The sequence below is a fragment of the Papaver somniferum genome, chromosome 1, assembly GCF_003573695.1.
Source record: "Papaver somniferum cultivar HN1 chromosome 1, ASM357369v1, whole genome shotgun sequence".
NCBI lineage: Eukaryota > Viridiplantae > Streptophyta > Magnoliopsida > Ranunculales > Papaveraceae > Papaver > Papaver somniferum.
Genome location: NC_039358.1, coordinates 158,510,404 through 158,536,750, shown reverse-complemented (window position 1 = coordinate 158,536,750; position 26,347 = coordinate 158,510,404). Strand labels below are relative to the sequence as shown.

Sequence of the window (26,347 nt, the reverse complement as noted above, 5' to 3'; positions counted from 1 at the left end):
AAGCCCAAAAGTTTATACTTTCAAAATACAAAATCACATTGGTGCATTTTTATTACTTTGTTGGCTGTTTTTCTTTCTCTCGGTAGCAACTTGCTTTCTCTTCTTTGTTGCTTTCCCTGGAGCCCCTTCTGACCAATTCTCCTCCCTTGTCTTTCTCTAAAAACGTTAGAATATTTTAGGTCTCATCATGGTTTCCTTCCCAATGCAATTTTTGTTTTTGTGATTAACATAGATATAATGCTTCTAATTAGCGGAAACATGTTAAAATACATACCAAACTGATAATATAAACGCAAAATGCAATGCACACTTAATTATAACTACCGTATGCAGTTAGCAAGTATGGATCGATAGGAGCGATAGGACTATTGAAGACAGACCTAGAGATGCAGGGTAATCAAAATCAATCATCGAGGAGTGTCAACTTCCTGTCCATTCTCAGATGTTTGGTCCACTCCACTTCGTTAGGGTGATTCCAAAGAACCTAGCAAATGTATGTTTTTTGTGTTCTAGGTGGGAAGGTAAGTGGAAGATCTACTATGCTAATTTATTTATAGTATGTTTGGATAGTATTTGGAAAGCTGTTTTTTGATTTCTAGAAATCGAAAAATAAAAAATTAGTTTGCAAGAAAGTTTCAAAATGACTTCCGTAAACAAAAAAGTCAATATTTTGAAAAGCAAGACGTTTTTACTTTTGACTTCTGGAGAAGCAAATGAATTTCTGCTTCGGATATCCAAACACCCCATTAGACTGGGTCTTATGGGCATGCCCAACCCCGTCCCAAGCCAAAAAAGCGTGGCCATAAGTGGTTCTTCCCGCAAGGCTTCCCTAGTGTGCGAGAATCTCAGCGGGAAGACTCCGGATACGGCTAACCATTAGCCGTTTTGAAAAAGTATAAAACGGTCTATCATTAACCGTTCTTCTTCATAATAACAGACAATCATTGTCCGTTCCATTGGAACGGCTAATCATCGATCGTTTTTCATTCTTGGAATGGTTAATGGATACCCGTTTCTTGATCTTTTTTCGTTTACACTCCATGTACACTCATTTGCAGTTTATGTTTTGTTTTACGATTAATGGTTACACTCTATCCAAATTCAAGGGATAAATTGTTTTGAGATTTGTTGGAGTATTTTTTTATTGTGTTGGATGTATATGTGTAAAGGTGCATTTACTCACATACGAATCACATTGATTTTAACAAATGTAAACGTACAACTTGTTTACACTCAGACGCACTGTTAGCCTCGGATTCTTATCATCATCAACGCACTGTTAGCCTCGGATTCTTATCTCTTATTGGTATCTCATTTTGATGGATATCTTTTTATTCTTATCAAAAACGGGGAATTCTCTTATAAATACAAATAAAATTTTATACAAATACAATCCATTAACAATTCAAAGAAACACCTACCTTGAAGCATAAAATAATACTTGAAATATACCCAGTCACAAATGAATTCTAGCCGCAAAGGAAAACAGATAGTATGCGTTGAAGCAAACCAAATTTGTCCACTATGTTTTCTTGATGACCATTCCGCAATGCAGTTCCCTTGGATGTATTCCAAGTGCCCACAGAGAGGTTGTACGGGCATCAAAATGTTACTCGAAACGGAATTGGGACAAAGTAGGTACTTGTGTTGCCAATTCGATAACAAACTGGGTTTGAGTAAGGATTTTCTTCATAGGGTTACTCAACCTGGGTTTCAACAACAAACTCCATATATGTATTTAAATCCACGCTACTGTTGAAGTAAGGATTTTCTTCTTGACTCAAACCAGGGATTGAGTACTCAGGACTAATACCGGTGTCCCTCACAACTGGGTGCTACCATGTTCCATGATCATCCAAAGTAAAAGTAGATTGACGCTTACGGCTACACTCACCAGAACCACCTAAGCCCAACATACGAAATGTCCCGTACAGAGAAGCTTCATCTTGGGATTGGTCAGTGCTAGAAGCACTAGGAGATGTAACGCCAGTATCAGAAGGGCCATACGTAAAACAGTCATACAATAGCTTCTCGAGTGCATCATTCTTTTCAAAACTTTGTTTTGCGACCCTTTTCACTGATCCTGTTACATTATTGATTGGTCAATAAAAATACAAGAATAAATTATATTTATACTAATAAATTTACAAAAATAAGGTGTATTAACTAACCTCGGTGCCATGGATGTTACTCCAATCACGACGATAGGTGATATTTGGAAGATCATGTATTTCATGTATTCCATCCGAGTTGACATACGGAAATGACCACTCTACCATAGGAAATGTTGATGGCGTCTCCGGTTGGGTATAGAAAAATGTTTCTGCAAACTGACTTGGAGCAGGTACATTAGGAACGAAACGAGAGCTTTCAATGTTACCAATACCAACCTCTTCGTGGTTTTGAACACGACTCAAATTTGGCAACAAAGGTCCCATGCTGACAGTTGTCCACCAACCAGCATATTCGGTATCATTGGCTAGCAAGTAACGAACCCCTTCTCTTATATCCTCAGTTCTAGTGATTGAAAAATCAAGAGGCGGACAAGGAATTGAAATTATACCTAACACCTGCCTCAAACATCTCTCCCCAAGATAAAAGACCTCATCTTTCGTATCGACTACTCCCCTGAAATATATTCTCTTTCAACTAACCTCTTTTGCTAAAACTACTTCTTCATCTTCATAGTGGGCATTGCATACCCATGGTTGCCAAACAACTGCTCCAGGTGACACTCTCAGATCTGTCTGTCTTTTAGCATTGTTCACAGAATGTTTCCCGGAGTCTGATTGTTGCACACCCTCTTTATAGGTTGATTTAAACATATTAATCGCAGGGTACATTTGTTCCGGTACGAATGATCCAAATTTCAGTAATGGTTGACAATTACGAAAGTAAATATAGTACCAATACTCTAATATCATCCAGATTGCTGCCATGTTAATATCAACACCACTAGAAACCTTGTCCAAGTTGTTTAACAGTCTACCATAAATAAATGAACCCTAATCAAACCTATCAAGATTTTGTAAGCTTTCTGAATCTCCCAAAACAACCAACCATGCTTTTGAAGCGTTATAGGAAGTCATTCTGGTAAATACTTGACCAATAACCCAAAGAAGAAAATCCTAGTCAATTCGTCCCAGTTCTCAGAGTTGTCCATGAGTTTCATACTATTTGTATATGATGAAAGGTGAGAGAGACATACAACTGAGGATTTACTATCCCAGGGTTTTTTAGAAGTCTTGGCTTCTCCGGAGGGCGTTGGGCATCATCTTCAGTATTTGCAGATGGACTATTTAGGTTGGCGATCACACCTCTAAAGTACAAATCATCTAAAATTTCATAATATTCTCTGGTTAACCTCCTAGAGTGATTTATAGGCTCACCTTTACATATAGGAATTCCAGTTAACATTACAAAGTCTAAAGGTGTCAATCCTATTTCAAAGCCCGGGAAATGGAAAGTCTTGGTTGTATGCCACCATCTAGCTACTAGAGCATTTGTGAGTTGCACATCTGAATTCTTAAAATTAAACGAAAATATCTTAGAAAACCCACAACTATCTAGTACCTGACGTGCGCGTGGATTATTCCGTACAACGATATCATAATAATCCTTAAGGCTTCCCCAACTAGTCCTCATTTTCATCTTCGGTGCATCTTTACTGGATAAATGGCCATCTCTACCTTTTACAGACAATTTTTGGTCCATCGGGTACTCCATATCATTATCTAAATGCACCAAACAAACAAATATAAACGTATGAAAATTAATTTTTGAAAATAAACAAACAAATGTAAACCTCTCGGATGAAAAACTTAACTATATACTCAAAAGCATATGTTACTAACAAATTATAATTCCAACGTTTCTACCAATTGTGTATTATACAAATTACAACACATGCAACATCATTAGGATTATTTAAAATTAAATGTCACTACAAATCAACCATGTTCATCAATAACTAACCAATCAATCATATTCATCAACAACTAACAAAAATTTATCATGTTAAATTCATTTTAAACAAACACAAAGCAGTAACTAATAGTTGTGGCATTCAATTTGTGTTAATAACCTATCAATTTTACCAAATTAATCCTAATTGAAAACAAAAATGTAAACTAGGGTTTAAGGTTAAAATGGTTTACCTTTAGGGATTGAGTGGTTAAAACGCCTTCAAATCATAGGCAACTTCGAATTCACCCTTTCTTCAACAAACCCAAACAAAAAAAGTTGAGAAAAGGATGGTTTTGATTTTTTACAGAGGGGAAGAAGATGAACTGAAGGGGAAAAAAAAACAAGAAAAACAAAACTTTGTCGAGTATTCTGTAAACTTAGATGAAATTATAGAACGGTTAATGGTTACCCCGTTCAACGGGGGTTGACTGGTCAAGATAAGAAGAACGGTTAATGAATAACCATTTTCACTGAAACGGGTGACCGTTATCTGAAGAACCGTTGATTGTTGACCGTTTTTTTTTTTGCTTAGAACTGCTAACGGTTAGCCGTCCCTTGATTTCTCTGGGAAAAACCGCAAGAGCCAGGCCCTTCCCGGGCTGAGGTGTAAAGGTGTTTGGGAAGTGGCTGGGAATGCCCGCTAGACCCGATCTTAGCGACTAAGATTGAAACAAGAGGTCAAAGTTTTTTTTCTTCGTTTTTCTTAATAGAAACATTTGTACACTATATTAATAATTAAAAATTACAATATATTGACAGATTACTATTTGTAAACATAAAAAAAAACACTACACCTTAAAAGCAACACAAAGAAGATAACAAAAAGAAAATAACCATCAACAACTAGAAGATTGGTGTAGAAGGGAGTTTGGGAAGATGTCCACAAATAATGAATATGTTACTGAAAAGCAAGATTTGGGAGATCATGAGTTACTGTAACTCTTCTCTTTTGATAATCGAAGATAAAGGTGGTGAAAGGTTTCAAAATCCAAGGATTAAACCTAAAAATATTAGGTTTTGTTTTGCTCCAATCTGGTGATGGTATTGCACGAAAGCCTGCGGTTCTAAAGCTGGGCTTGGGTATGTGTTTAATGGAGGATAAAGCATAGGTGAATATGGGAAGTACTCGTAAGCCTATCAGACTGTTTTGGAGTATTGTGTTTCCACTCAAAGAGTAACGGCTGAAGTAGCAGGAATTAATCGTGTTTCTTTGAGATTCGACATGTGACGTGAATATAGGTGACTGATAATTCAAAGGTAGCCAATATAATGATCGAGATGTAACCTTGATTAGGAGATCAGACATTGGTAATCAGCAACGCAAAAATAGTCTCTGACCATGTAATCCAGTTCCTTGATTGGTAACAAAAGCAAATCATCTGCAGTGGAACGTTCATGAGAAATGTAGACATCACATCTTGATCCAATCTTTATGAAGCAACATCGCAAGATAAAATTAGCAGATAAGAAAATCCTCCATGAGTTGCTTAAATCAAATTTGATGTTTGACCCATATATCTTACCACTGATAAGATTTAGGATGAACCACAACAAGATGTTATAAATAGTAAATCCATCTTGCATGTCAATAGATTTGATAGTTTCTTTCTACTAAAACAACCCTCTTACATTCAATTACAAAATCAAGTTCAATCATATGTGAATTATTATGGTTCAGAATCGAGAATCTCTTTTACCTTTCCCGGTCTTAGATGTCGACTGCTTAATGATGAACAATGAATACTTAGACGTATTCAACATCCTCTTCATTTTTGGATCCTTCTAATACATTTGTTATTTTTTTACTAAAAAAGCTAAAGGTAATCACTCTTCTAAGTCTCATGATCTTTCTGCTAAACCCCATATTCATTATTTTAAATCAAAATTTTAGAAATGCTCTATTTTTACTTCTAAGATTACGGGTAAATCTAGTACAAACTTTGTAGATTTTTCTTCTATGGTGTGTCAAATCTGCAAGAAAACGGCGACTCAGTTGTCAAATGTTCATATAGATGCACATCATCTAAATATTCTTCATCACCTGTTGTTGAAAAGGATTTTTATGGTTTTCATATTGTTGATGAATCTTGTGAATAAAATGAAGATTCAAATTCACCTCCAGAATATGTACATGTTATTATAGATTTTTCTGGTGTGTAAGTTTCATCTCCTCCTGCTTCAGATTCTAGTTGCGTGCAGTGGTTTCCTGACTCAGGTGCAACAACACATATGAGCATCAATTATAGTTTGCTTAAATCTATTATGCCTTATAATGGTTCTGACAAGATTATGGTTGGTAATGGTGCATATCTTCTTACTTCTTTGACTGGTAGTTCAAAGTCACCAGTAACTTCTACAGATTTCACTCTCAAAGAGTTTCTTTATGTTCCTAAGATTGCTCATAACCTCTTGTCTTGTGGAAAATTTATTAAGGAGAATTCTTGTTCTATAACATTTCCACCCACTGGATATGTCACTAAGGATTTGGAGACACAACGGGTATTAGATGCAGGGAAAGAGAAAAAAAATTGTATCCTATCAAGTCTAATATGACTCTTCCTTCTTACTCTACTTCATTTGTTTCGACTCAGGCATCTACTTATATCTGGCACAAGATACTTGGTCTCTTGTCTTCTTCGATTCTCAATAATTTATATCAAGAAGAGTGTATCAAATTTTGAGGTTCTAAAGCATCTACAATCTGTCATCACTGTCAGTTAGATAAACATACTAAACATCCCTTTAGTATGTTTTCTAAAACTACTTATGCTCTTTTGCAACTTATTCATTATGATATTGTGGTTCCTTCACTACTTACTTCTTGTTCTGGTTTTAGATATTACATAATCTTTTTAGATGATTTTAGAAGGTTCAATTGGGTATATCCTATGAAACTAAGGACAAATTGTCTTGAGAGTTTTAAGCATTCTAAAACTTATTATAAGAGTCTACTATCTGCTATAATAAAAAACTTTCAATATGACAATGCATTAGAACTTGTTAAAGGTAGTCTCAGAGAGTTTCTTGATGAATGTAAAATTAGTGTGGCTTGATCATGTCTTAAGACTCTTCAGCAAAATGGAATTTTTGAGAGAAAACATAGGCGTGTAACTAAAATGGGTAATACTATAACCTTTCAAGCATCATACCTAAGCAGTTTTGGATTGAAGGATTTCTTACTGATGCTTACGTTATCAATTGAACGCTATCTAAGCTTTTGATTTACAAATCTCCTTATGAGATTCTATTTCAGAGATCTTCAGATTACTCCTTTCTCAAAGTTTTTGGTTGTGTATGCTATCCAAATCTCTCTGATTTAAAAAAAAAAAAGATAAGCTTAGTCATAAGTCTACTGTACCTTTCTTGGTTATAATCATTTTCACAAGGGTTACATTGGTTATGATGTTGCTACAAGGAAAGTGTACATATCAAGACATGTACTGTTTGAAGAAAATGTCTTTCCCTTTGCCACTTCATCTGATACTTCGTATTCTTAAACACACTGATAATCATACTTCTGGTGTTGGGAATACTTTTACTACTTCTCAAGATTCCCAGACTATTTCTTATTCTTTGGTGCCTTCAACTGAAGTTCTTGATCACAATTTTATTTTACCCTCCATGCCACAAAGAGTTACAAGGTCTATGTCATGTGTTTCTTTACCAAAACTACTTCTGCCTGACTGTGTCTCTCACCTCTCTCTTAAACATCCCATACATGTTGCTTTCACATCTATTTTATCTATTTTTTTAGAACCTAAGACATATAAAGCTGCTATTAAAGATCGTAGATGGAAAGTAACAATTGATAATAAATATCATGCTTTAAAGAGTGATGGAACTTGGGAATATGTTACTTTTGATCGTAAAATGCATGTTTTAGGTTCAAATGGGTCTATAAAATTAAACTTAAAGTTGATGGTTCAATTGAAAGGTTCAAGGATAAATTAGTATCTAAAGTGTAACATCAAGAGGAAGGTATAAATTATAATGAGACTTTCCTCCCTGTTGTTAAAACAATTACTATTAGAGTTGTTTTCATTCATGCTTTAACTCAAAACTGGATTTCAAATAACTGGATGTTTCAAATGTCTTTCTTCATAGCATTTTGAATGAGGATGTTTATATGCATCACCGTCAGGGATATGTTGATACTACAAGACCAACACATGTTTGTAAGTTGAAGATATCCCTTTACGAGACTCAAATATGCCCTTAGGGCATGGTTTGAGAGATTCAACATTATTTTACTTCAACATGGTTTTGTGAAATCTAGGTCATATAATTCAATATTCTTGTTCAACTATGGTTCAGATGTGTTTATTCTCCTTCTGTATGTGGATAACATACTCCTCATTTGTAGTTATGCCACTCTTGTTGACTCATTTATTAAAGCTCTCAGTGGTCAGTTTCCTATGAGAATTTAGGGGAGATTCACTATTTCTTAGGACTAGAGGCAGTGGAAAATTCTTCTGAAAACACTCTGACCATTACTCAGCACAAGTATACTCTTGATTTACTAATAAGGTCTAAGATGCTTGAGACACAGCCATGCAAGACTCCATTTGTGAAGGGTCAAAGTGCTTCTATTCTGGATGGTGACTTGTTAGAATATGCAACTGATTATAAAGGCATAGTGGGTACATGGCAGTATCTTACTATGGAAAGATCTGACCTTTTTTTTTTGGTGTCAGTTATGTTAGTCAATTCATGCATGCACCTACTGATACACATATTCTTCTTTTCCAGAGATTTTTGTGGTTTCTCAAAGGAAGCTTAGGTTGTATTATTGTTCTACATGGTGATGACCATATTCTCAAAGGATTTTTAGACTCAGACTGGGCTGGTTGTCCTAACACTAGAAAATCCACTGCTGGGTATTATATATTTTTGGGTGATTCTCTTATTTCTTGGTCCTCTATGAAGCTTTCCACTATTGCTAAGTCCTTTGTGGAAGATGCATACAAGCTTTGTCAATACTTGCAACAGAGATAGCGTATATTTCCAATCTACTTGGAGATTTGCGAATTTCTTTTCCCAGGCCCATCAAATTATTTTTGCGATAATCTGAGTGCTAGAAATCTGGCACTTGATCCAGTTTTTTCACTCAAGAGAAAAACATATTGAGTACCATTTTATCAGGGATTTAGTCACTGGAGATTATATTGAAGTGTAGTTTGTACCTTCTCAATATCAGGTTGTTGATGTCTTTACCAAAGGATTGCCTGCGTCCGCTTTCACAGCTTGTCAGATCAGGATTCTACATTTTCTTCATGTATTATTGAGTATAAGGACTAGTACCTGGAAGTCGTATACGATTGTCATCAACTGTATTTTATTACAGTTGTATTGTCGTCTATTCTAGCATCTGTTAGAAAGAACGGTTTGAATATTGTTTTAATACAGACACTACCAGGTCATCTCTCTTATTTACCTGCTAGTATAGGTCATTTTCCTTCTTACTTTATAAGCATTTTGTCCTTTAACAGAAACAATTATATTTTCTAGTTATAATATTGAAACCTTTGGTTTCTCAGTTCCATTTGATCAAGAAAATTTGTTGAGAGATGAGAGATATAAGATAAAAAAATTTACGGTACTTTGATGAAGACCGAGGTAGTGATCCAATCACAAGGGAAAAAAGGTGTTGGATAATGCTAGTTTGAAGGAATTTATAGCAAACAAATGTTATTTGTGATGATGAAGAAGCGTACATAGAATCGCTAGAATCTTTATCTTATGGGTACTCGGTAACTTTTTTTCTCCAACTCAAGCACCGTGGCACATGTTAGATGGCTCGAGGTGTTGCAAGATTTGAATGTGGAGGAAAATTATGGTTGAGGGTCTGCTATTGCAGGCGATTTTTTCATTTGACTTGATCTCACATAACTAAGGGCGCCAAGAATTCATGGTCAATGGGCATTGTTGAGGTAAATATGATTAAATCTCTTTTATATCTTTATTTTCAAATAAAAATTAGGCCAGTAAACTAATATATATAAAATTTACTTTCATATTTTGTGATATACATATTTCCGAGTGGGTCAGACTCTTAAAAGTTTCGATGAAACACGTTACCTAATCAAAGTCAAGTTTGATGCTGATAATTAGGAAAAAAATATCAACCAATAGCAAAAAAATGAACATGTGTGGAGAATGCAACACATAACAATAAACAAACATAATGTTGTTTGTGAACTATATATCCATTATTCAGAGATGTAAGTGAAGATTTTATACTTGTGAAACGGTTTTTTCTAGCGAGTTGTGATATGTAGTCCTTTGAAGTACTTAGAGCAACCACAGTCATGGACGAGACTAAATACTAGAAAGCAGAGCAAATGCTAAATTTTTTTGGCTTTTTTGGAGGTGAAGCGTAGCGGTAAAAGACTAAAATCTAGTCTGACGTAGTTATAGTGAACGTCTGATAGTGAACGGAGTTATAGCGAACGTATGAAGGTTAGGCGTAGTTATTGTGCACGCATATATGGGGGGAAAGTATTATTCACGCTGGAAGTGGGACGTAAGTATTATCATCGGCAGACGTTAGGCGTTGACAAAATCACCATAAAGTGTGATGAGTCCAAGTGTGAGACGGAGGTATTGAGAGCTTCATGAAAAAACAAACATGAGGCGAGAGTATTATTCACGCTCGAAGTGGGGCGTACATTCTGTGAACGTTTAGGTTGGCGGACTTTATATTAACGCCCCACTGAAACGTTCTTTGTGTTAGCGCTTCACACTCAAACGCACATTGTACTTACGTTTAATCCTATAGGCTCGTTATATCCATGCCTAACCTACAACGCTCACTATACCTGCGTTCCATTAAATTTAGTTATAGTCTGGGTCGGCGACTACATTTGGTCTCAAACCCTAGAAAATCATACCAAATTTAGCTTTAGTATGTTCCACTACGCTTCACTTTCGGACCAAATTTGGTTATAGTCTCCAAATTTGGTCGTGACTGTGGATGCTCTTAGGCGTTTATTTTTCGGGGAAATATGCATTAAATAATTATTGGATGAAATATTTACTTACCGGTCCAGAATCCTCCACAATGTGCAACCATTGTTGGATCAAATTACCGAAAATAAAAGAGGAAATGTTAGAAAGGTTTTAATGCTTATTCCAAGTTTTGAGAAGACAAGTCTAACTACATACAATGGTTCCAAAGAACTGGTGAAGACATATAAGGCTAACCCCTATGGGCTAGATTGAGCTGCTAGATTAACCAAAAAGTGTTGCAAATCAAAAAATAAGTGTGGGAAAAAAGTTAACACATGTACCTGCTACTTCTCTCTCCTAACATTTGCTAGCAGTTAGTTTCAAAAGCTGAACCGTTCAGCGCTCAAAAAATAACCAAAACGCTGAACCATTCAGCGTTGGGAGAAAATTTTCTGATCTAACGGCTGAAATTTAAAGCGCTGAACCGTTCAGCGCTAGATGGTGGTCCCACTGACGTGGTCTTCTAATCTAGCTGCTAGATTAGCCATCCCATAGGACTTAGGAAATTGCCCTAGCTGACGTGGATGGCCAATCTAGCTGCTAGATTAGAAGAACATAGGGTTAGTCTAACGTTCCTATGAGATGGACATGACTACAACTGGAAGACTTAGAAATGCATCGGACATCCTTTACTGGTGATCATCAATGTTAACTTATCCTAGAGGAGGAGATTCATTGTTTGGGTCTCAACTGCCGCCCTTGATTTGGGAGTGATCACCAACTATATCTTGATCTAGAAATAATGGATGCTCCCAACTGTTTCATAAGGTCTATACCGATCTAAATCTTATTTGGGTATATCGTCCACGAATGAGAAATTGGTGGAACAATTAAATCATTTCAAATAAAACTTGTTTACATGGGGGAGCTACAAAGAATGAAAGCAGAGAACATGAACTTGGATCCAAAATTTTCAACCCATAGTGAAAATTCTAATGATGAATGGGTACCATGTTCATCGGAGTTTCCATCAAGATTTCTTGAATACCTGGGGATATCATCCAATATACGAATTTACCCAACCTTGTTCTACTTAAAATTTTGGGCATATTCAAGGTTCCCGTTGCGGACATACTCAATTTCCGGTTACAAAACTAACCAAGCTCACGTATCATATAATGGTTATGGTGATTTGATATACAGAGGGGCCAATATGACTCCAGATAGTAAGAAATTCAATAGTTAACATCATGTCGTATGAATAAAGTTTAATTTATAGTTTTTATTCTTAATTTTAATTATGTAATTTCTAAATTAATTTTTATATGCAATATTTTATTTCTAATTACATTTTATTATTGGATAAGAGTATTATTACAAGAAACTAGTAGGATGCCTAACAAGCTAAGCTCCAACAACGCACTACTACATCAGTTGAACAGATTGCCGTGCTAGCCTACCAGCAAGCCTCATGAGAAATGAGCCAAGGGAACCGAAGCGGATAGGGGAGCTGATAGTGATTATGTCGCAAGGGAGGCAAGCTACATCTACTTTCCATGTCAAATTCTGTAATATTGCACTATCGATGACTCGAACCTGGGACCTCCTGGAACGCATCAAACCTTTAAAAAACGTGGATGACCAGCTGAGCTAGTTGTCCGTTTTTTCTAATTGAAATCAATTAAATAAACTTATAAGAAATTTACGCTAAAAATTAAACATCTTCATAGTAATGGAGGAAAATTAACCAACAAGTAAAAGTTAAATCTGTTCAACACCTTAAGGAGGTTGAATCAAACTTCTTAATTAAGGAAAGTTTTTGCTTTCATATTATGTCATTTTCTTTGAGTTTTTCTTCATGCAACTTGTAAAACAAAATAAGTCAAGGATCACGGCAAATTTAATTTTCAAAGGTCGTCGGTTTCTTCGTAGAACTTTAGTGATCGACTTGCTAAAAATTAGCACTCATTTGTTTTTCTGCACCAAGGAGAGGAAATGGTAACGTAAGACATAATTTCTACTTTCTACAAATGGGTAAATCTTCTCTACAATGTACCTAGGATGAAGAACTCTTGGTTGGAACAAATTTTACAAATAAATTTATTCGATATTAGAAATTTAAAAAATGCGAGAGTTGAAATGAGGCTAGATATATCTAGGAAATCAAATAAAAACCGTTAAATCTACTAGGCGTTACAAGTCTAGATAAAGATGTGCGGCTAAGGCTTGGCCGCTCAGCGGCTAAAGTTGAACCGAGCTGCACAAAGCTTTGTCACTTTGTTCTATTTTGGCCATGATAAGCAAATTCTAAAATTTGAGATTTTTCCAAGCATATTTGTTACTCTCTCCGTTCTTTTTTAATAGACCAGTTTTGTTTTTAGACGAAATTTAATGAAATTAAGAGAACTAATCATTGAAAGTGGTCCACATGACACTTGTCAATAAAAGAAGTGAAGTGAAATGGTCTCATTACACTTGTTAACAAAAAAAGTAAAGTGAAGTGGTCCACATGACACTTGTCATCAAAAGAAGTTAAGAGAAAAGTGGTCCCAAAAAATTAAAATAATATTTGACTTTCCCAATTAGGAAACTGGTCTATTTTTTTGAAACTTTTATTTATAGAAAACTGACCTATTAAAAAAGAACGGATGGAGTAGTTTGGTGGTCTAATATTGGAACAAACACTAGCAAATTATCTATGCCCATTGGAATCATCATCTTCTCCATCTTTTAGATTTCTTATGCGAAAATAAAAAGGTCAATCATTATTTAACCGAGAACATGTTATTAATACTTATAATTTGCGAGGTGTCCAATGGATTGTATTCTGTATTCATGTTAGTTTTTCCTTTTAGCATACATATAACTTTTTCATCTCATTTTCTTTTTAAGGAAATGCACCCTTGATTTTTTGTTTTCAATATATAAATAGGGAAACCTCAAAATTACATGAAATAAACAAAACAAGAACATACAAGAAATAACACTAGCTAACCAGAATCATAGTGACCAGAATATGGTAACCAGAGCCAGAGTCCATTAACAGCGCCGGGCCACAAACGGTAACAGTGATAGTGGGAGTAACACCCGCACGCATATTGGAGAGCTGATTGATGATATATGATCCTACTTAGTAAATTTTTTTGATAACTAACCTAGAAAAACCCTATTCCAAAAAGCGAGAAGTAAATAGCTCAAAATTGATCCAAGTCTTTTAAAACTTGGGAACAAAAAGCTCGCCGGAAACATCACGAAAATTTTCAACTGACCGGGAAAGATCTACATCTATCTTGGGGTAACACATTTATAGTAGAAGGGCATCACCCATCTTGAAACATAAATTTATCAAATAAAGTAACACAACCCATGAAAACACGCCTAAAGGAAGGATCACAAGATGTTGAGATTATTAGTCCCATATGGTTGGGTTATTTAAGATCATGCGGTTTATAATCTATTAGGGCCTCTCCATTCATTGACAATTGGTTTTGAGTTGGATGCCCACAGATTTTAATATGGTATCAGAGCAGGCTATTTGTGTCGAGTTAATTGACCGCACCTTTACTCCGCGTCACCCGATTTAATTGTCCACGTGTGTGTAAGACCCGCCGAAGCTACACGTGAGGGGGCGTGTTGAGATTATTAGTCCCACATGATTGGATTATTTAAGATCTTATAATCTATTAGGGCCTCTCCACTCATTGTCAATTGATTTTGAGTTGGATGTCCACATACTTTAATACAGGAAAAACTAAATTGATAACCCTAGCCAATAAATGTAAATCCCCTTTTGCAAAGAAATCATGTAGTCGCTAGAAGTAACAACCCCTGATCACAAAAAAGCGAAAATGCTATATGAACAACGGGATAACAGCTGAATACCAGCTGGTCATATGTGGCATGAATACGTGTCTTCCTTTTCTGGCCCACGTCATCCCAACAATACACGTAACTATTAAATCTGGCGGCTTATATTGACGATCGTCCATTTTCATCATCTCTCCCCTTTGCAGTTATGTATTTCTTCGATCATCATCAGTTGAAAACCATTCAATCATATATTATATGACTTCGATTAAAAATAAAAAAGGATCAAAAAACCTAAATTGATATTGAATCACATATTGCAACACCAATCTAGTAAGACCATGAAATTGTGATAAGAATAGTTTTGTTTAAGATTTATCCTCCCTCGGATCTTACAAAAATCCAAATCTATTCTCACCTTCTTCCATTTACTTCTCAAACTGGTTTCTGAATAATTCAAGAATCCAATTAATCAAACCCGAATCTTCCTAATCTCGTAACAATATACTATTCTGAACTTCCTATCAAGAATTCTGTAAACTTTTTTTCCAAAAATTGAATGGTTTAGGAAAATGGTAACGATAATCTTTACGGTATCTTCTGTTATTTTATCAACCAAGAACAAAAATAATCGCAAAGAAAAACAGTAGCCATACTCTAGGATAATCAAGGTTGCTATATGTACAGTTAGAAATCCTAAAGATTTTAGGAACAAAGAGATAAGGTGACACAGTTAGAAAAAAAAAACTCCTCACGGCTCCTTTTCATTTTATTTTTTTGTTTGTTTGACGTGGATAAAATCAAATTTACTTTTTTTTACAGATGTACTTGCCACATAGGTATCAGCTGTTATTTAGCTGTCAACTAGCGTGTCATGTAGCACGATTGACAAAAAGACAGTTTTGCTAGTCGATAATGCAGGAATTTATTTTTTTTTTCCAAAATCTTGTACCTGCCGGAAAAGCTTAAGGTGAAGATTTTTGACCGCAACCTTAGGAACTCTCTTTCGTTGGTAATTCAAAGTTCATATAAAATAATAAAAGATTAGGTATTATTATTGAAAAAAGTGGGGTGTCCAATAATGCTGTCACCCACGACTACTGTCTATAGACACAGATACCAAACCATAAACTTTTTGAGTCACAGAAAATTGTATGCTTAAAAAGGCTAAAACAGTGTAAAGTCAAAATAAAAACCTACGACCACTACTCACTAGTGTGTTGTTATCAGAGGAAAAAAATGGACTACTGCTCCGCTGCTCCGATCCTTGGAAGCTGGTACACTTCCCTCGTTCCCTTCCCTCACCCCTTCCCATTGGGTGGCAGCGATCTTAGCCCTTATTTTTTGGATTAGAGTTAACAGAAACTCTTTTATGTAGCATCACACCACTATCTGCTTGACACGTAACGGGGAAAGAAGCGGAGAAGACTAGCATTTTCGCCGATATTTTCCCAGTCTGTGCCTCTGGCTCTGTATACTTGAAACAAAAACATAAATAATTGCATTCTTATTTTTACAGTTCCCCGTTCCGGTAAAAAATGTTTGAAATTATGAGAAAGTTTCATCTTGCGCAGATCTCAAGGTTAAAAGATTATCCTTGTGTGAAGATGAAAGTGCAACGGAGGATTAGTGTGATTGTGTGGAGTGATTGTGTGGAGTCTGTCGACTATTCCGTAAAGTGAGAACTCCAGTCCAGAAATTAGAGAGTGAACAGATAAGCTAGCTTAGAAGAGGACAAAATATGAGACGAGGCTTTTTTTTTTATCACCCACCACTACACTGCATAAAGTATACACATACAGACCCCAATCTATCAAAAATACTATTCAAAAGCAAAATCCATACAAAGTTCCAAACAATGCAAAAATGCTATTCAAAAACACTTGAGCTGGAGCCAGGAGGAATCATGTCCGTATAATAAACTAAAAGCCTAAGACGTAACTTTCATTTTTACTGCTGAGAATATGTAACTTTCACCTCCACAAAATTTGAAGCCTGTGAGTCTGCGACTCTGTGACCGTTCTGAGACGGTGAACTTTCATCCCCAATCCTTTCTCATGGAGATGAAACGGGAAACTAATCCGAGGCTTATTTGCCTTGTGAGCCCCAGCTACCTTTTTATAGTTAAAATAATAATAATAACATGACATTTAATAATTTTAAATAGTGTAAGTCTTTCTCCGTGACCGTGGTGCGCATTATGCTATATATTACCCACCCACTCCTTGTGTTGCATGTTTTCTTTCACTCTTATTACTCTCTGGTTAGTACTAGTAGCCTAAAAAATCTATCCCTCTCAGAGTTCTTACTTTTCTTCCACCATATCTTTTCTGAAAAGTAGGATTCTCTTGAATCCTCTGCTTTCCATCAAACTTCTACTCTATTTTCAAAAACCAGGATATTCAACAAAATCTTCTAAAACTGAAGAAAGAAGATAATGGAACTCAAACTCACTCATCACTTTCTTTTCATTTTCTTGATTCTCTTTTCTCTTTTCGTAGCTTCATCATTATCACAAACTGAAATACCTTCGTCTTTGACATCATCAGAAGGTGATGATGATAATGATGGACATGACCAGCCATTGAAACCAGGAAACTACACAGCATCAATGCCAACAAATACAGTACCAGCATTTCCAGTACAAACACAAACAAAGACATGTCATCTAGATCTTTCCGCTGAACTTTTCGGTGGTGTTAATGAAGCTTGTGGTTATAACTTGGATATAAGTCGCTGTTGTCCTGTTTTAGCTGCTTGGTTATTTGCTGCTCATGCTAGATCAGCTTTACAGATTACTACAAATACTAATTCATCATCAACATCACCATTTTCATCATCAGATCTTGATCCGATGATGCCTGACGATTCAACTAAATGTGTTAATTCACTCGAAACTTCACTTGAAAATCGTAATATTCATATTCCACAACCTAATTCTACATGTGATGCTATTCTCTGTTTTTGTGGTATTCGTCTTCATCAAATTACTTCACTATCTTGTCCTGCTGCATTCAATCTTTCTTCGACCACAACAGCGAATTCATCAGCTTCTCATCATAATGCTACCAGTACTACTTCTGTTATTCCTACTTCCGCTGTTAAGAATTTAGAACATAATTGTCTAAATTCTTCTTATGCTGGTTGTACTAGATGTCTCGGTGCTCTTCAAAAGGTATTTTACTCATTTCTGATTTTTCATTCATTTGTTGTTTATAATGTTGAATTACTTTAGCGAAATCGATTGAACTGTTGAAGAACAAGATAATGGGTGATGCTATAAATTGTTTTTAAATATAACAGTGGATTTGGTACAAGAGTTATTGAGGCATTATTTGATTATTTTCTAGGGTTTTTGCCTAGTGATAACGGGGTACAGTGTGAGGTGTGAATGGCCGTCTTTTTGGGGAAAAAAGACGAAAAAGTTTTATAAAAATCACCGGAAAAGAGTAAAACTTTGCCAGCTTTCGAGATTCTGAGAACAGCAGCAAGGATTTCATGGAGATTTTCCTGTTCATTTTCTTCTGCAAATTAGCTATTTCAGTGATCTTAATTTTGCTGAATATTTTTTGTTTATGATAATTACAATTTGTATTGTTAATGACGAAAATGGCCTTTGGTGGAACAGTTGACAGGAGAGAAGAACGCAACAAAAATAGGGACAGAAAGGGCAAATAAAATGTTCAGCAGAGATTGTAAGCTAATGGGATTGACATGGTTGCTTGCAAGAAACAAAACAGCGTATATACCAACAGTGTCAGCTGTATTACGCGCCATCATGTATAGTGCGCACCCACATGAATCTAAATGCAGTCCTGATCAAGAAAACATGCCGTTAGCCGTTGATTCTCTCCACTTTGACAAACATACATCATCGTCGCTCTCTCCACCAGTGGTTTCTGTTCCTCTCACTAGAATTTTATTTACCTTTTTTACCCTTTGTAGTTTTTATCTTTTACTAACTTAGAATCGACGGTTATCCTATTTTGACCTATTCTGTCACTTGTCGGGTCACGTGATGGTAAATGACAAACCTAGAGTCCTTTTTCGTCCTTTTGTTACATACCCACCACTGTAAATTTTCAGGGTTTCTGTTTGTTTGTCACTTTTTTGGTATGGTTACTGAACTTGTTCTGATGTTAGAAAAAGGTACTATAAAAATTTCTCACTTTTCCTTTCTATGTCTCGTTATCAAGTTGGTATGTGATTTTCAGTGGATGTGTATGGCTAATGTGACATACTAATCAGAATCATTTTAGCTCTATAATTGAAGATAGTGCTTAGATTAGAATTGTAGGGACTAGGAATTACTCACGGAAAAGTTGAGAGATAAAAAAGTAATCACGAGTTGTAGGGAAACTTACGTGAGTGATAGAAATAAGATATATGGTTATGTTAACGAGGTGTTAGGATTTTGATTGGAGAGGGAATCTGTCGCGGTTGTAGTGGAGTGAGTTGTTAGTTTTTGGCTTTTCACTATCTGTCTGAACTTGATTTTCTCTTTTCTCTAGAGTCCTAGACTTGGGAATTATAAGCTGTAAGCATGTTGGTCGTATGCATGTTTGTTGTAGCGGGGAATAAGGGAATATCATTTACAATTCTGCATACAAACAAGCAGGAAATGAAAGTTAAATGAAGTGGGACATTTTGATATTAACATAATCACATGCGAAGGATGTCACGAGACAGAAAGAGAGAGAATTTGGGTAATATATTTGTCTTCCTACTAATTTAACACTTGAGCATAAGTTACGATATCCTCGAGTCAATATTATTAAATGAAGTACAAGCTGTATAGTATGGTGCTGAAATTGTACTCAAAAACATGTTATGTCTCTTAGATTGTGTGTTTTCACTCTTCATTTCAAAATAAAAAACAAAATTAATTTAGTGGAGAAAAAAAATCTGGCTTGATTGGGACATATCCTAACTAATTGGGGTAAGATAAAATCTGGTTATTTTGAAGTAAAACCAAGCCACCCCTTAATCTTATATTTTCTAAATGGCTAATATGTTCTTGTTTAATTAACATTAAAATTAGGTTAATTAATTGAGTGTAGATTGATTGAATATATTAAAATTTAGGAATTGAAGTTATGAAATTTCGTTTTTGATTGAATTTTTGTGGGAAGATTTTTGATGAGAATTTTTTTTTTTTTAGAATATCTCTTACAACGAAAATGAAGCACACAACTGAAACACTTTTAAAAGGTGATTGCAAATCTGTTATGAAATCATACTCAAAATCAAAGAAAAAATCAACACTTTCAGTTCTGAAAGTATGAAAGGTCGGCAGGGTCGACTAATGAAGATCATGCCGACCACTCTATGCCGACAAGGTATACGGTTGAAGAAAGTGCCAGCTTTATATGGTCGACAGGTTATATGAATGAAGAAGATGCCGGCTGTAATATTTTTGACACACAGGAGACTGTTATAAATGCGCAGGTAGTCGGCATGGTATTGATTTATTACCTTGTCGGCATCCTTGTTGTCGGCATTTATTAACTTTCTTACCTTGCCGGCCATCGTTTAGCCGACATGGTTGTAATATTATAACCTTGCCGACTTTGGTTATCCCCCAAAAAGACTGAATTCTAATAGATGCAATTCACTTTATTCATTCAATTTTTGTTACTACATTTATTGAAACATAAAACCTAATCATTGTTGACGGAAAAACGAATGCACTTAGCATGTGCATCAAGCCTTTGAACCCCTAGGCGACCGTAGTGGACGAGTTATAGTCTCGTGAGGGCTTACATAGAGGTATACCCACAAAACCTATACAAAAACTTCTAAAGCCATCAATCTTCCTCCGACGAAGACGATACATCATCCAAGTAGTCCGGGTTATACTCCGGGATTCTTTCGGCCATGAAGTGATAGCTTGTTTCGAACTCGAATGCTTCCCCCTTTACCTCCAAGTAGCGCGCTTTCACGACTTCGTGCTACAAAACACAAACTTACATTTGTTAGTGGTGTTTCATTGAAAGATTAAACAACATGGGTTACGTAAAAAAAAACCACAAAATTACTTACAAATTGTGCAATGGACAAGGTGAAGGGGCGAGTGTTAAAAATCCGAGGTTGGAGAGCTAAAAAAGCAAGTATTGCATTTTCTATGACTAGGTGCCTATCGTGCACTTGCTGAATACTTCTTGCGTTAGGATTTCCAAAATCTTGGCTAAATGTGTTGTGTACCCTATCCCAAAAGGTCGTGGAATCCACCCTTTCGGAGGATTGACGTCTAAGTCGTTTTTCCGCATACCAAGGTTTGGTGATTGCCAAATCTTCATTAGAATCAAACGAAGCCATTGTTGTTTGTAGAGGTATTGAGAGAGTTAGATGGAGTATATGATGATATGAGCTTTGGACAGCATATGGAACTAGGTGTATGTTGTTTTGTAGAGAAAACTAGTGTATTTATAGGATGGTGCCCCAATTTGGCCGTTATACTGCACAAGTACAAGTCAATCAACGCAATTGTACTTGCAAAAAGTTTGAAATTTAAATCCACCGGCACTGTTTTATTTCACCAGTATGCCGACTAAGTCAGGTCGGCAGGGTCTGAAATTTGTTACCATGCCGACCTGATGATGATTTTAGGCATCAGGAGACCAGAATCTTCTGTGTATCCGCTGGAACGGTATTGGGTCTTAAGAATGCCGGCTAGGATTTGGCCGGAAGGGTATGAATTTTGTTACCATGCCGACCTTATATGATTTTAGGCATTATGAGAAGGTTTTCCTTCCGTGTATCCGCCGGAACTGTATTGGGTCATTAGCATGCCGGCTAGGATTCGACCAGCAAGGTATGAATTTTGTTACCATGCAGACCTTATATGATTTTAGGCATCAAGAGAAAGATTTTTTTGCCACACATAGGCGGCATGGTCGATAACATATTACCTTGCCGTCAAGTAAACAGCCGGCTAGGTAGGAATCATATTACCTTGCTGACCCTGGTAACTACACAATTTCCATTGTCAGGGCCGGCAGTCTGACAATTCACAACCTTGCCGGCCCTGGAACAGTCGGCAATGTAACTTAAAAAAAGCATGCCGGCATAAGTATTGAAACTTTACATAGCTAAACAAACCATTCATTCAACAACTAGAAATCCAACACTTTTTGTCCAAAATACGAAAACATGTCCCATAAATCTTAAAAAAACATTTGTCCACGCCATTAACTTAAACATTTGTCCACCACAATATAGAGAAATAAAATAGGAAAGCATTCATTCACCACGACCACGACCACGAACACGACCCCGTTTTGGAACACTACCACTGCTGCTACCTTCACCACCACGACCGCTACGAGCCCTCTTTTTGTCAGCATTCAGCTTGGCTTGTGTTTCCCTTCTAGCTTTTTCTTCCACCTTTACTTCAGCCTCAAGTTGCTTGAACAATTCATGGGCATCCTCATGTCAACATTGCAAGCATAGTCAATGTGCTTGAACAAAGGCTCTCCTCTGTCTTTCGCGCAACACAACACCTTCACAAAGGTCTTCAAATACTCCTTCTATTTTCAATTACACAACAAACAATTAATAGAATGATTCAATAATGTAATCTTAAAATAGTAAGAGAAACTTTAAATACTTACGAAGAACTTAAGACTTGTTGCTGGGTCTTTCGATGCCATCTTCCTCTTACGAGCCAGTTCTTCAGCAGTCATTATTTCTCACTAGCTTCATGACAGGTGGTCACCTCGTCCAAAAGACTTACATCGATTTTACGGCGACGTCTATCGTCCCAATGTTCTTGAGTTGGTGCTGGATCGTAAGAGACGTTAATATTTTTTTGGGACGTGGTGCATTCATCCATGTTCACAGTAAAGAACGACTTTTCTTCATCGAAATGAGGTTCTTCTTGGGCATAACCCAATTGTCGCATTACCCGATGTGGATCGTACATTGAATATCCATCATACATAGTCATCAAGGGTCCATAGTATAATTCAACTTCATCTCTCATTTGGATTAAACCTTGAGTTCTAGCATCTCGATACAGATCAAATATCACCTCCTCCACAGTCAATTTGTCGATGGCGTTTCGGAGTTTCATAAGATTTTGCGGCATTTCCTTATCCTGAGTACCCTTAAAACTGTACCTTTGCGCTCTTGGCTTATCAACCGCAACATTCGCATCCACTTTGACGTAGGAGTTGGTTTTGAACAAAGAAGGGAAGTGCTCATATATCCAAGCCTATGCAAAAAAAAAAAGTTTAGTAAGAATCTTATCTTACGAGAATTTTGCAAATATAAATGATTTAGACAATAAAATTACCTGGAAGAGACATGTGTTTCCGTTAATTTTCTTAGTGAGTGCCCTAGAACATATTGTCAACTCATTGTTCAAGAAGGCGACCACCGCAGTACCCAAAGAATACTCACACATCTTATCTAAGGGATCCAATAGTTGCAAGTAACTGGCCTCGACCACGCTTCCAGAACTATCGGGGAAGATATATTTGCCCAGGACGTATAGCAAATAAGCTGACGCGGTAGCATTGATTCGCACCGGATTCACCCTTCCTTCCTTATCAAAGATTTTCTTTGTCTCCCATAATGTGTCCCTCAACTTCTTCAGATTAAACTTCTTGCTTAGACGACCATCCTTCATCTCAAGAACAGACCCCGTCTCAATCTGATTCCAACCGAACAATTTCTGGCTCAATGCGTAAATATCCTTGAAAGGGAACTTATTATCGAATCCCTCAGTGACTGCTTTTCCATCAACCTCAAGGCCTAGAATTTGTTGAGCATCATCGGGAGTTATCGCCATCTCACCGAATGGGAATAACATTGTATCAGTCTCTCCATAAAACCTCTCACAGAATGCAGATATGGTAACTTTATCATGCTCAATATTCGAACTCTCCACCGCAGGCCACAACCCGGAGTTCTTGACAATCACTATCACCTCCTCACATTCCTTGTCAAGATCCCAAGTATTAGTCACTGAACACGAAGCTTGGCGCCTCATGGGACGGACGACATGCTTGTGAACCTAAATACCAAAAAAAAAAATATATATATATACAAACACTTGACGCAAATTTAAGATAGTTACACACTTGAATAAAGAACAAAGACGGATTGAGATTACTTACGATAGTATTATGGATCGTACATGCCCGTGAGTCTTTGTATCCAAAAAGAACTTTTCCACCATCTCTTGGGGACCCCCTTGGAATCTCACCTTTTTTTCAGTGTAAGCATCAAGTGACGGGGAGGCATGTGAGAATCAGTTGGTTTAGTGATCACCCTCTTCTTCGTTCCGGTTTGGATTGAAGTTGAAGCTGAAGCTTCGGTGGGTTGAACAATAGCTAGAGTTTGTTCTCCTTCTTCTTCTTCTTCTTCTTCAACAATTTCATCTTGGATATTCTTGCCTTTATCTCCATTACCATCATCATCATCATCATTACCTCCTCCAACATTAGGCATTTCTTCATCATCATTGTTATCTCCTCCAGCAGCCGGAGTGCTTTCATCAACATCATCATCATCACCTCTTCTACCAGATGGAATTGATTGGTCTTCATTTGGAGTCTCGTCTGAATCACTGGGTTCAGATGGTGGTTCAGAATCATTCATTATACAGATCTTTGTCGTTCCCGGCACAACGTATGCCCCTCGATGTGTTAAAGTCAAGAGTTTTTCACCAACACGAGGATGTCTTGAAGGAGGACTAAGAGCTTTCATAGCTTTCTTCTTTGCCTTTTCCAACCTGAACAAGAACAATTAAGGGGAAAAAAATTACAGGTCGGCAGGGTCGACATATATAACCTATCCGGCGGAACAATGGCCGGAGGGTCTATATCTAAATTACATGCCGGCTATAAAGCAGCCGACATGGTAGCATTCAAATAGCCTGTCGGCTTATAAAAAATATACTACACAGGAGATACAAATATTTTCCACATTACAGGTCGGCAAGGTACATTACCCATACATTGCCGGCCAACCAACAACCAGCATGGTTGTATCCAAATACCATTCCGGTTTAAAAAAATTCAAGGCATCAGGAACCAATGGTTCCAATACAAGTTATAACATGCCGGCAGGGTAAAAAATAATTACATGCCGGCTTCATTAAATAAAAACTTCCGCCGACAAGGTTGCAGGTTGAATAACCTGCCGACCCTGTGGAAGCAGTTACAAATATTAAACAGCCGGCAAGATATTCAACCTAAGAGCTTTCCGGCCAAACCCTAACTACGAAAAGCCGGCAAGGTCGATAACATAATACCTTACCGGCGTCGCAACTGCCAATTCATAACTTCGAATTTTCTGACCTAATTTGACATGCAAACATCAAATAGAAGTACTAGAGTGAGTTTAAGTAAGCCCTTACTTTCTTAAAGGCACAATTTCTCGTGTTTCAAGGGCTGCGAATTCTCCTTCTTCGACAGTTATTTTCTTCACTTTTTCTTGAACTAGTTTTGCAATTCCAGGGTTATACCCATTGGGTTTTCGATTAGCTTCTTTCATACGAGTTCCCTTCCGCCGTGGTGGATCCATTGATGAAGATTAATCGGAGTTTTCGAATCGACGATTTGAATGAATTAATCGACGAGTTTTGATTGTGGTGGGGGTGATGGAGCCGGTATGGTTGTGGAGGAGGGGAAGAAGAGAAGAAGAAGATGAAATGAAAAGATTAAAACTGATTTAGGGTAAAGGTTTTTAAAGGGTAAGGGTAGTTTTGTAACTTACCCATTAGGACTCCCCCTAAAATCCTTAAAAAGAGTCCCTTTAAAATTTGGTATACCCCAGTTAATCTGGGTATACCCCAATCTCGCCAGGAAAATAAAAGCGGGTCACAATATAGATTTTTTTTTTTCGTCTTCTTCTTCTTCGAAGCATGAGAAAAACAGAAAAAAAAAGGACTAAAGAGCTATTACACGTGGGTATTTTGTACCTACAGAGTCATTAAATAGAATTTGACTAATAAAATATGGGACAGTCTGGTCCCAGACTGAAGTTGAGAGGTTTCCTGGTTGACTTCCGTTTGCTGCGTAGTTTGCCAGACCGTCTGCTGCTTGATTATCTTCTCTACAATTGTGTTGAATTGTGCAGTGAAGAATTTTTCGCATTCTTTGTTTTATTTTTGTAATCATTTCAACAACATACCACGGAGCTTCACGTTCTTTTTTTAACAAATCACATCAGGTATTCTGAATCAGTCTCAAAGATGACTTTTGGCCATTGTCTCTCCATTGCTGTCCTTGAAGCTAGCAGTATCGCCCACCTTTCAGCTATTAGCTGATGAGTGCCAAATAATGTATATATTTATCCCTTTTTGTTGGCATTTTAACTCATCTTTTGTGCATTAATTCTACATTTTATCCCATATTCTGTATTTTCATTGTTTTCAAGAATAAATATTTTTCTTACTTAATTTTGCATTTTTAGGTAATAAATAAAGTCTGGATGAATTGCGGAGCGGAATAGAGCAGAAAAGTAGTGAAAAGCCGGGAGGAATTACGCAAGGAAGCCGCAAAGAATGGAGCGCACGTCCAAAAAGCTGGAAGTGGGCTCAAGAAGAAGAAAGTTGTTCTTAAAGAAGAAGTGGGCTCAAGGTTTTCCAAGCCCAAGACCCTTACCCAAACCCATT

The 26,347-nt window shown here is 36.7% G+C and overlaps 1 protein-coding gene across 1 annotated transcript; it reads left to right on the top strand.

The window, feature by feature from the left end:
- Positions 1-16,951: 16,951 nt before the first annotated feature.
- Positions 16,952-18,902, top strand: LOC113305561 (uncharacterized GPI-anchored protein At4g28100-like). The gene is made up of 2 exons (XM_026554586.1): positions 16,952-17,896; positions 18,350-18,902. Exons 1-2 carry the CDS (start codon positions 17,159-17,161, stop codon positions 18,686-18,688), a joined length of 1,077 nt encoding a protein of 358 aa, XP_026410371.1. The 5' UTR covers positions 16,952-17,158; the 3' UTR covers positions 18,689-18,902.
- Positions 18,903-26,347: the final 7,445 nt, after the last annotated feature.